At 34.7% G+C, this 11,406-nt stretch overlaps 2 protein-coding genes across 3 annotated transcripts in view; one reads left to right on the top strand and one right to left on the bottom strand.

The window, feature by feature from the left end:
* Positions 1 to 10,003, top strand: part of LOC108570502 (acetyl-coenzyme A synthetase) — a 13,336-nt gene extending 3,333 nt beyond the window's left edge. The window contains exons 3-11 of one of the 2 annotated variants that reach the window (XM_017932370.1): positions 4,683 to 4,878; positions 5,385 to 5,603; positions 5,903 to 6,030; positions 6,113 to 6,305; positions 6,427 to 6,582; positions 6,694 to 6,861; positions 6,939 to 7,128; positions 9,179 to 9,424; positions 9,597 to 10,003. In XM_017932370.1, the coding sequence (XP_017787859.1) occupies positions 4,683 to 4,878; positions 5,385 to 5,603; positions 5,903 to 6,030; positions 6,113 to 6,305; positions 6,427 to 6,582; positions 6,694 to 6,861; positions 6,939 to 7,128; positions 9,179 to 9,424; positions 9,597 to 9,793 (1,693 nt within the window). In that variant the 3' untranslated portion in view covers positions 9,794 to 10,003. Of the gene's footprint in view, positions 1 to 4,682; positions 4,879 to 5,384; positions 5,614 to 5,858; positions 6,031 to 6,112; positions 6,306 to 6,426; positions 6,583 to 6,693; positions 6,862 to 6,938; positions 7,129 to 9,178; positions 9,425 to 9,596 lie in introns of both variants that reach the window. The other variant, XM_017932369.1, reaches the window with a different exon arrangement.
* Positions 7,188 to 8,813, bottom strand: LOC108570503 (enolase-like). Its single transcript, XM_017932371.1, has 4 exons — positions 8,419 to 8,813; positions 8,114 to 8,238; positions 7,801 to 8,049; positions 7,188 to 7,732 (listed from the first exon to the last, which is right to left on the bottom strand). Exons 1-4 carry the CDS (start codon positions 8,811 to 8,813, stop codon positions 7,188 to 7,190), a joined length of 1,314 nt encoding a protein of 437 aa, XP_017787860.1.
* Positions 10,004 to 11,406: the final 1,403 nt, after the last annotated feature.

Genomic DNA, 11,406 nt, shown 5'->3' with positions numbered 1-11,406 from the left:
GTTAAATGTTACTTCGAAATTTGCTCCAGAGTTCGGTATAAATGCGAAAAGTATGTTGGATGGGCTGAACAGAATTCGTTCCAAGAGCATCGTGCAAACACGTGGACTTATCTCGTCTTATTAGCAGAAGCATTGACTTGACGTTAGCATGAATTCACATAATGCTAAATGTCGTTCCTTGTTACATATTCGTTCCCTCAAAATACACTATAAACATAGTCGAAATTAATTTTTAGATAAACTATGGTGTTCTGTCATGATCGTTCAATGTTGTTTCACGAAATTATCATTAACAAATTTTTATCACTAATATTTCAATTCAAAAAATTTTCCATCATTTTGTTTTTTTTTTTGTCAAACTCTTAATTATCCACATTGTTACATTTCGTTTATGAACACTGCAACACGTGTGTCTGACAAAAAACCATTCATACGTTTAATTGCACACAACATTCGATCATACGTAATGCAAAACTTTCGCAAGTGAAACATACACGTGCATTGTTTTTCAGGTACTCCCCCCAAAAAAAGACAAAAAATGAATTTGTACACAGATAAGAAACTACCAAAGTCTATTGTAATAGATAATAATCTTGGCTTCTATTCTCGTTGTTAATGCTCGTAAAATATGATGCAGGCATGCTTTTCCATTCATCCAGGGGCTTTCACGCGACGCGTGCTGCAGCTTAATAATTCTCTGAGCTGAATAACTCGAATATAACGATTCACAGAGTTCGTTCGAGAGACACTGTTCTCAACGGTTCATTGCTATGCAAAATACACCGGCGTTTATAGTCGCAAGTCATTCAAGTGTTGAATAACTGACAATTTTTCATTTACTTTCATTGTAGTATTCCACGTCGTATTTGGACAGGTTTTCGAAACTATCCAGCGAACATTGTTTACCGAAAGTTCACACTGGTCGCTCCTCTTCTTCTATTCGCATTTAAAAAACGTTTGACTATTAAATGTTCCTTCTGCATCGTTGTATCGGTATACCTTATCTCACATGCGTAAGTAAAAATTATTATCGCTTGTGTATAAATTTTTAATATCGAATATTGATTTTTTCTTGCGTCACTCGATGAGTGGAAAACTTTAGAACAGAAATAATGGTTGACAATAAGGCAGATATTAATAATTAATAGTAACGAAAATTTCTCATTTTCTGCTGTTTTTCTTTGTAAAAACGATATTTAGAATAAATTAATTTTTCTCTTTCTTTATCGTGGAATATTAAAAAGTTCAAATTGAAAAAGAGAACTGAAAAATTTTCTATTCATTTCGTCTCGATGAGCAATTCATATTGTTTTCAAATTAAAATTTTAAAAATTTTGCAAAAATTAAAAATAAGAATTTTAAATTTCAAACTTCCGTATATTCGTCGGTTGTAAAAATTCTAAAGTGTTCGTTATTCGATACTACTCGATATCGTGAGTTTTCTTTAGTCGTATATCATATCTCTTTAGAGCGAAAATGGTAATAAAAAATTTGTGAAAAATTCCTGTACTAGCACGGTCATGAGTCAGACACGTTTCTCTCCCTGTTGGATCGTTCGTCCGTGTCGTACGATGCTCTGTGATTCGTTCTAATTTTGGTGCACCGCCAGTGACCGTAACCTGATTGGCCAGGCGCACGTGGTACGATCACGTTAGTTCACGTAACTGGATAGTATGCCTCTTAAATATGTTTCTTGAATCCCGACTAATCTGCAAAAATCAAAGTTCGCGCGCGTGGAATAGTTGTTTACGCTTTCCGTTCGTGGCACGCTTATGTAATGTCAGAATGTATAGACAATGTATAGACGTGTATTTTTTTTTTTTTTTTTTTCTTCTTATTTTGTCACCTTTCTTATTATGACGGATGAAACGATGTGCATACTTGTAAGAATGGAAATCATTGATTGCATTCTATTGCATTGTTCGATCTACACTTTTTTTTTTCCTACGAAGATGAATTGTTATTTTCATACAAGATTCGGTATTGATAGAAATTTTTCAACGAATAAGAATTTTTCGTTAAATCGTTCGAGTATATTAATTTTGGAAATTAATAGTTATGTGTGTATTAATTCTCAGTATTATGTAACAAAGTAGAAATTATTGACGTCTATAAAGATACTACAAAAAATTGATTGAATAAACCAATGGTAGAATTTTTTCCTTCTTCTCGCTTGTTCAATTATTCATGTGCAAAAGAAAGAAGAAAAATTTAAGAGGTATTATAGTGTCTTCTAATTAATAATTGCAATATGATAAATTAAAAAGAACATCTAGGAACAAACATATTTTTCCCCTCGTAATCAGTCTGGTTTGTAAATTTGTGGCGATAGCGAATTTTTATATAACTTGCTATTTCGATTCCGTGAATAGCGTATACTGGATTACGTGATCCTATTAAAGATTTATTTTTCTTTTTTCGTATGTATGTATAATGAATTGCTGCTAGTACGTCGATCTTGACCTTATGAATAGTAGAAGGAAGAAGTATTCTACAAGCAATGCTTCATTAACAGTAAGTAAAAGCATGTATAATAAAAGTATCTTCACATGCTCGAGGATTCTGTGTATGGTCGTTGAAGTATTGTAAATTACAGTTCATTCGAGGTAGATTTTACGGTCAAGTTTCGTATTATGGTGACTGAATTCCGTATTACAAACCTCTTCTACTGAATTTTATGTTACTGCAAATTTCATTTTACAGTAAAATTCTATATTGCGAATTTTACTTTATAGTGAAATTCCATATTATGAGTTTTACTCTACGGAGAAATTTCATAATACGAATTTCTCTGTAAAGTGAAATTCCATATTGCAAATTTCACTCTACAGTGAAATTCCATATTATAAATTTTACTTTGCAGTGAAATTCCATATTGCGAATTTTACTTGACAGTGAAATTCCATATTGCAAATTTTACTCTACAGAGAAATGTCATATTACGAATTTCTCTGTAAAGCGAAATTCCATATTGCAAATTTCACCTTGCAGTGAAATTCCATATTACAAATTTCACTCTACAGTGAAATTCCATATTATAAATTTCACTCTACAGTGAAATTCCATATTATAAATTTTACTTTACAGTGAAATTTCATATTGCAAATTTCATTTTGCAGTGAAATTCCATATTATAAATTTTACTTTGCAGTGAAATTCCATATTACGAATTTTACTTGACAGTGAAATTCCATATTGCAAATTTCATTTTGCAGTGATATTCCATATTATAAATTTTACTTTACAGTGAAATTTCATATCGCAAATTTCATTTTGCAGTGAAATTCCATATTGCAAAGTTCACTCCACAGTGAAATTCCATATTGCAAAGTTCACTCCACAGTGAAATTTCATATCGTAAATTTCACGTTACAGTGAAATTTCGCTTTACACTGCAATACTACATTCCAAATTTCTTCTACCGAATTCCATATTCAGCCGACTACGTTGTGTGCGTGAGATGATTTTTAAACGATGAATAGGATTACACGATTTCACTATATATTTATTCAGAGAAGAAACCATACTGTCGTCACGAAAACTCTTTGCAAAAATGTAACAAATAGTGTTTATTTAACGTCATCGTAGCTGGCTACGTCAAAGGAGACAATTATGAAAATATTCTAGGTCGCGGTATACGTTTAAGAAACATAAAACCTGAACTTTGAACTTGTTCTACAAATTTACACGTGTAGCTCTATTTCCTTTATTCTAAGCAACATGGTCAAAACGACGGTTAATTATTATCTTACAAGGAGATGACAAGAACTTTTAAATCTGCACGGACTTCATTTTACGCGCATTCGATGTCTAAAATCTATAGCAAAAAAAAAGAAAATTCTAAAAATATTTGCACGTATGGCCGTTGGTTTTCAAGAAAATAGCCAAAAATTTCGATAAATCGAAAAGAAATAATTTATGGAAATAAATTGTAAAAATAAAGAAATACATAAAAGAAAGACGGAATATGAAAAACAAATAAGAAAATAAATTTGATGTGCGACAATAAAGTAGTAATCCATTATTAATCGTTTATCCATTCAATTAAGATTACTTACTGCTACCTGATGTTTCGAGATTCTTCGCTAATTTCTCGAAAACATCAATTACATCAATCGAGATTTCAGAGTTCTTGCTATCTTTCTACTAGAAAACATTAATTTATACCAATGACCGCATTTCAATAAAACATCAACCTTATCGCGAGACATTCCAAATAGAATTATACGGACTACATACACTGGAATACGATTAAATTCTATTGTAGTATTCTTAATAAATACGACGGTCGTTTGAATCGAAACGATAGGTCGTAGAGAACAATAATTTGTACCAATGAAATAATGTCTCAATAAAAACCAACCGTATCAGGAGATATTTCAAAAGTAGAATTAATCGAGATACGATCGAAATTTCCTCCATTGTAGTATTTACAATTGACAAATCGATTACACAGAAATAGGTTCATTAACACTTTCAATTTATCAATTAATCTCCGCGATATCTTAACGCATCTTACGATCTTTCTTAAATAGAAAAAGAAAAAAACAAGCATTATCGTGTAAACGTTAGACAACATTATTATCGCTAATGGTACTTGAACAAATTTTTCGTTCATTTCAGAATGACGTATGCACGACAGAATTGGTGGAATATATTAATCCAATGATGTTACTTTTCAGGGAGGGCAACGATCCGGACGATTATTCGCGGCTGACTTACAGAAAACTGCTGGAGGAGGTATGCCGATTCGCGAATGTTTTGAAGTCGAAAGGAGTGACGAAGGGGGATCGTGTCGCTATTTACATGCCGATGATTTTGGAACTTCCAATCGTGATGCTCGCGTGTACAAGAATTGGCGCCGTACACAGCGTAGTGGTAAACAAATCTCTGTTATTTTCAAATCTCTGTTGACCTGGCTAAAGACACTTCACATAAGTAAACGATCGTTTGATGTAATAATTAATTTCACGAGTCATTTATTTACACGAATTTAACACGATAGTCGTGTAACTTTCAGCTATCGTTCGATTTGAGATAAATTGGAGTGAAATTAAGACCAATCATGCTAACCCCGGCGATTTGGGTCGTAAATATTTTGCTTTACTAAACAGGAGTTGGAGATAATTTTTGTTTTGAATACTCCATGCAGATTAGACGAGTGTAAAGAATGTGTACTGACTCGTGTCATCGTTTTATTCCATTATTGATGAGATCTATTTTTATAGATGGATTTAATATTAGCAGTGAAATAAAGAAAATAGTATAGACAGTTTTTTTGTAATTATCTGTAAAAATGTAAAAACTTAGGAGAACGTAGATGATTTCGTCGAAAAGAAGAACATCGATGTACTATATCTTTTAATGTGTATACTTGTAATCAGTTCGGAGGATTCTCGTCGGATTCCCTGGCGGAGCGTATCCTGGATTCGAAAGCGAAAATTCTGGTCACGGCTGATGGTGTATGGAGAGGAGAGAAGCTGTTGCTTCTAAAGACTATTTGCGACGAGGCGTTGGGTAAAATCAGAAAGCACGGCCATGTGGTAGAGTGTTGCGTAGTAATCGCGCATCTGAAGAGAGTAAGCTGTCCACCGACTAACAAAGCAGACACAGGTAAGTGAAAGAAAGAACTTTGTTAGGTGTACGATAAAATACGATTGCCATAGTCACGATAATCGATTAAATGTAATCGAGTAAACGTAGACAGAGATCGTTTTCGAAACGTGATCGTTTTGTTAAACATCTTCACTTGTATCACACGGAGAATGAGAAATGATCATTTTTATCGATGAGCTATATTCGACAGAGAAAACGTAAACGTAAGATCGTGTTGAATAATTTTGTAAATAATGTAACAGGGAAAACGAATGGAGTGAATGGTGCAAGCGATAGAAATAATCAGGAACTTCCTCAAATCCCATGGGATGATGATCGAGATGTTTGGTGGCACGAAGAAATGGAAGAGGTGGAGAGCAGGTGTTATCCTGTTTGGATGAACGCGGAAGATCCTCTTTTCATTTTATACACGAGGTAATTTATACACGGTGAAACAATATTTGCGTATCGTCTTCTTCATTTTTATGCAAATAATTTCAATTGTTTTCCTTTGCAGTGGTTCGACGGGAAAACCGAAAGGTGTTCTTCATACCACAGGCGGTTACTTAATTTACGCAGCTACAACGTTTAAGTATGTTTTCGATTATCATCCTGGTGATGTATACTGGTGTACAGCTGACGTTGGTTGGATCACTGGTCATACTTACGTCGTGTATGGTCCATTGGCGAATGGAGCTACTTCTATTATTGTAAGTTCCATGGTGTTCTATCCATCGTTTGATTAAAAGAGTGATTATAGTCGCTCACGATACAATCACCTTGCTTTAATAAACCATAGTAACATGGATCGTGTTCATTTATGATTCATAGTTCGAAGGTACGCCGTTTTACCCACAAAACGATCGATACTGGTCGGTCATCGACAAATACAAGGTTACGCAATTTTATACGGCGCCTACTGCAATCAGATCGCTTATGAAGTTTGGCGATGATCTTTTGAAGAAGCATGATTTATCTAGTTTAAGAGTAAGTTACGATTTGAACGTTTAGAATCGAGCTGAACATATGGATGTAACGTGATTTTAATGTAATTTTTATGTTAATGTATTGAAAGTGTAAAATAATTTGTCGCGTTAGATTTTAGGTTCGGTAGGAGAACCGATAAATCCTGAAGCTTGGCTGTGGTTTTACAATAAAATTGGTCATGGAAAATGTAGCATAGCTGACACGTTCTGGCAAACGGAAACTGGTGGCCACGTTATCACTCCTCTTCCTGGTGCTACGCCAATGAAACCAGGCTCTGCAGTAAGTCGTTGTTTTGCGTTTCTTGGTATTAAATCGATGTATCGTGTAATTAATTGGTTTAATCTTTTTCCTGTCAGACGTTTCCATTCTTTGGCGTTTTACCAGAAATTTTGGACGAAGATGGTCATCTAGTCGAGGGAGAAGGAGAAGGATACCTTGTTTTCCGTCAACCTTGGCCTGGAATGATGAGAACTCTTTACGCAAATCATGAACGCTTCAAGAGTACATATTTCGATAAGTTCTATGGATACTATTGCACGGGAGACGGTAGGTTATTGATCTTTATTTCAAATTAAATAGTTGCAAGACTGAAACGAAGTGGGAGATTATTTGGCTAAAGGACTTCTGAAGTCGAGGCCAGCATATTTTGCATCTTTTCCAAGTTCCTCTTCGATTCTCAATATCTGATTGTACTTGGCAACTCTCTCGGATCTACATGGTGCTCCAGCTTTAAATTGTCCAGCAGACAATCCGATGGCTAAATCAGATACAAAGTTGTCCTCAGTTTCAGCTTGACAAGCTGTCACGATATATCCCCAATCGCTGATCCTTGCTACTTTTGCGCAATTGATTGCCTCCGTGACAGTTCCAATTTGCGACATTCTTAATATAACAGCATTCGCCATTTGTCTCTCGATTGATTCCTCGATTCTCTCGATATTCATCGCTGTTAAATCGTCTGCAACGATTTGGATCTCTTGATCGGCCAATTGGAGCCAACCCTCCCAGTCATCTTGGTCGAACGGATCTTCGATCGAGACGATAGATGGAAATTCTGAAAATAACTCCAAGTACTGATCCTTAAGTGCTTCTGCTTCCATGTAGTCGTCAGGATCAGACTCTTCTGTTTTGAACGCTAAATCGTATCCACCTATCGTAAAAAGAACATTATTAAACATTTGTTAGATGATTCGTATTTTATAGATTATGTTTATTAACCTTCTTTATAAAAGGCGCTGGCTGCCATGTCCAGAGCTATTTTAATTCTCCCCTCGTATCCTGCTTCTTTTATGGATTCATCTAATAGCAATACAGCCTCTTTATCCTCCTCTAATTCTAAAGGAGTAAAAGCGCCTTCATCACTGGTCGGAAGTGGTAATTGAATCTCTTGAGCAGCGGCGATCTTCTGCTCAAGTACTCTGTACACCTCTGTGCCCATCTTCATAGCATCAGCGAAACTTTCAGCTCCTAATACGATTGTAGAATGAAACACACACTTACTGGCTAGATATTCATCAAGAAATGTGTATACCTATAGGTAAGATCATAAATTCTTGACAAGGTATCGTGTTATTAGCGTGTCTGCCACCACTGATCATGTTAAAACTCGGAACTGGCAGATAAAGTTCTCCATTTTCTGCTAATTCTGCAATATATCTATCAAAACGGCACAAAACGTATTTAACAAATGCTTATTACTTAACCCTGGAATATTAAGATTAATTTTTTGTTACATTAATGTTAACACAGGGCACACTGTATTTTTTTAAAAATTCAAAACATCGGTTAAATCTTTAACTATTGAATATTACTATTTCAACGTTGTTCAAGAATTACCTGTAAACTGGAAGTCCTTTCTTTGCGGCACCAGCTTTGCAGCAGGCGATGGAAACACCAAGGATTGCGTTCGCGCCTAGTTTTGATTTATTCTCAGTGCCATCTAATCGATTTAGCAAGCTATCTATTTCCATTTGCTGGCAAGCCTCCAGCCTCGACTTCAGCAGTTGCGGTGCAATTATGTTGTTCACCACGTCAACAGCTCTGAACACCGATCGTCCATGATACATGGCTTCGTTTCCATCTCTTAGCTCCTGAGCTTGATTAGGGCTTGGTATTAGAACAGCCGGCACCGAGGATCTTAGTAATCCAACGTCTGTGATTATGTCCACTTCTAAAGTCGGATCACCCCTTGAGTCGAATATTTGACGAGCTTTAATCTTCTGAATCGGCATTTTCTATATTCTTGCAAATAGAATTGTCTCAAAAATTGTCAGGATATGGTCTTTTTATTAAAGAAGAATTAAAAGGATTTTAATATGAAAGATGCATGATTTTCTGTTACTAAAAGTTTTGAAAAAATATATTTCTCTAAATTAAATTATAGTTGTAGCCATTTTAAACATAAATAGTCGAAGCTCGATATACTGATGTTTCTTTTTAATTTTCTTTATAGTATGTACTTTTTTTTCCTTCTTTTTTATCATACAAACAACAAAAAATTCTTCTTTAGGATATATATTTAGGATATATATATACATATATTTGAATTGGAATATCAGGAATTTGTATAACTTACATATTTAATATTCAATTTCAGGTGCTAGGCGTGATGCAGATGGTTATTTCTGGATAACCGGCCGTGTTGATGATATGTTGAATGTTTCTGGCCATCTTATGTCCACGGCGGAAGTGGAGAGCGTATTAACCGAACATTCTTCAGTGGCTGAGGCTGCGGTAGTTAGTAAGTCACATCATGTAAAAGGACAATGCCTTTATTGCTTTATTACTCCTAACGAGGGTGCCGCATTCGACAAGAAGCTTCAAGATGATCTTAAAAAGAGAGGTAAGCATGGTAATAAATTGTTACCGTTATTATTAAACTATTGATTGCAATGAAATTTCTCAAACCATCAGCAAAAAGTATTTTGTCTTAATTTTTAACGCAATTGATATTATTTCAATACTACCGATACTATTAATACAATTTAATATTAATTGAAATGTGTCATTAACAGTGCGCGATAGAATCGGTCCTTTTGCTCAACCAGACGTCATTCAACATGCGCCAGGATTGCCAAAAACTCGATCCGGCAAGATCATGAGACGTGTACTTAGGAAAATTGCGGCAGGTGATAGAAATGTCGGTGACATATCGACGTTAGCCGACGAGACGATCGTCGATGTTCTTTTCCAGTTGAGGCCGAAAGTTTAAGGAAATTCCGTCGACGTAGCGATCTTCAATGAAAACGTAGTTGCTTAGAAATGAATGATAAAAATGACACGCTTCTGGTAATCGTTAAGCGAGCAAGACTTTCGAGTCGTAGCCATTGAAAAGAATCACGCTAAAAAAATTATTGTTAAAACTCAGAGGAAAAGTGTAACTTTGCCGTGGTGCGGAGAAGAATAATTTTTATCAGCAGAATGGGGTCGGGCTCTGAAGTAGTGTCTCGAGAACGAAACTTCCGTTTTATACATTAGAATTTTATAGGCAATTATTGCGAGGTAATAGTTACTACTTTTCAACCGAGCATCGTCGGTGTAGCATATTTTGCTTGAAACGTTCTGTTTAACATGTCTGTTTCAAAATGAGAAAATTATTGTAACAGTTTTTAACTACTGTTCTTTTCTTTTTTTACTTAAAAGAAAAAAGCTGCGTGTTATGAAAATGCTGAAATGCCACGTAACTAATTTAAAAAAAAAAATGACACGAGATAATCACTAAGAACGTAAATCGAAGATATACTACAGTATCCTAAGAAAAAGCTGCAGCGACGTTAAATCTATTCGCGATTTTTCAGAGATCGATTATAAATATATATATTAATCGTTGCGCATCGACTTTATGGCAGCAATATTTTGTGGATATAAGCGTATATGAAAAAAAAAAAAAAATAGAAAGATGTACAACAAGTGTTCGTCATTGTTGAAAACTTTTATAATGTGCATACCAGTGATGCACATGTTCGAACGATTTGTCTATATTAAAATATGAAAGTATCTTGAGAGCTTTTGAAAATTTTCCAAAAAAAAAAACATTTGACGTTTATTAAATTTGACTTTATTAAAAAGTTTATGAGAAATCTGATGATGTCAGATTATGTTGCGAGTGTATGATCTTTCAGGAACGTACCGCGATACAAGAATTTAGTTGATTCTCGTTCGAAAAGCATAATCGGTTGTAAATTATTTTTAGATCTCGTGAAAGTTCGTTTTTTTTTTTAATCTCGTTCATTGCCTCGTTACGTTTCCAACGACTTCCGATAACAGAAACGCTCGTGCATATTTATATTCTAATTACTTCATTCCGGTGTTTGTTTTACTAGCAGTGTTGGAAGAACTCATCGTTTCTTGGAAGTGTACATGCGATTATAAAAGTACTGCAGTCCATAGCGTATTTAAAGAAAAAAAAAACAAAAAGAACGAAAATACTATAAAGAAAGTTGTAAAATCATTAGCTATAGCAATAAGATCTTTTGTCCATAACTATCGATTTACTTTAGGGATACATCTAAGAAAATGTTTTAAAAAACATATAGAGAAAGAAAGAAAGAAGGAAAGATTATTTAATTTTAGCAAGGAGATATTTTTTTTACAATGATTTTCCTGTTTCACTAGCGGAAACGGGAGACCTAAGTATACGCACGATCATTAACGCACTTTATAAAAAAAGGAAGTCGGCATTTTTCGTAAGTTTTTAGAAGGCTGGTTTTACAATTGTTATACTACACGTAAGGTGAGCCAAACGAAACGTTGCCTCGTGTCCCTAAACGGGGACATGTCACATACATATCATTCCTCGTGGAACAAATTAACTATAGGTGTGAT

The sequence above is a fragment of the Habropoda laboriosa genome, unplaced genomic scaffold (genome assembly GCF_001263275.1).
Source record: "Habropoda laboriosa isolate 0110345459 unplaced genomic scaffold, ASM126327v1 scaffold84, whole genome shotgun sequence".
NCBI lineage: Eukaryota > Metazoa > Arthropoda > Insecta > Hymenoptera > Apidae > Habropoda > Habropoda laboriosa.
Note: the sequence above shows the minus strand (reverse complement) of the source record. Positions and strands in the feature narration are given on the sequence as shown.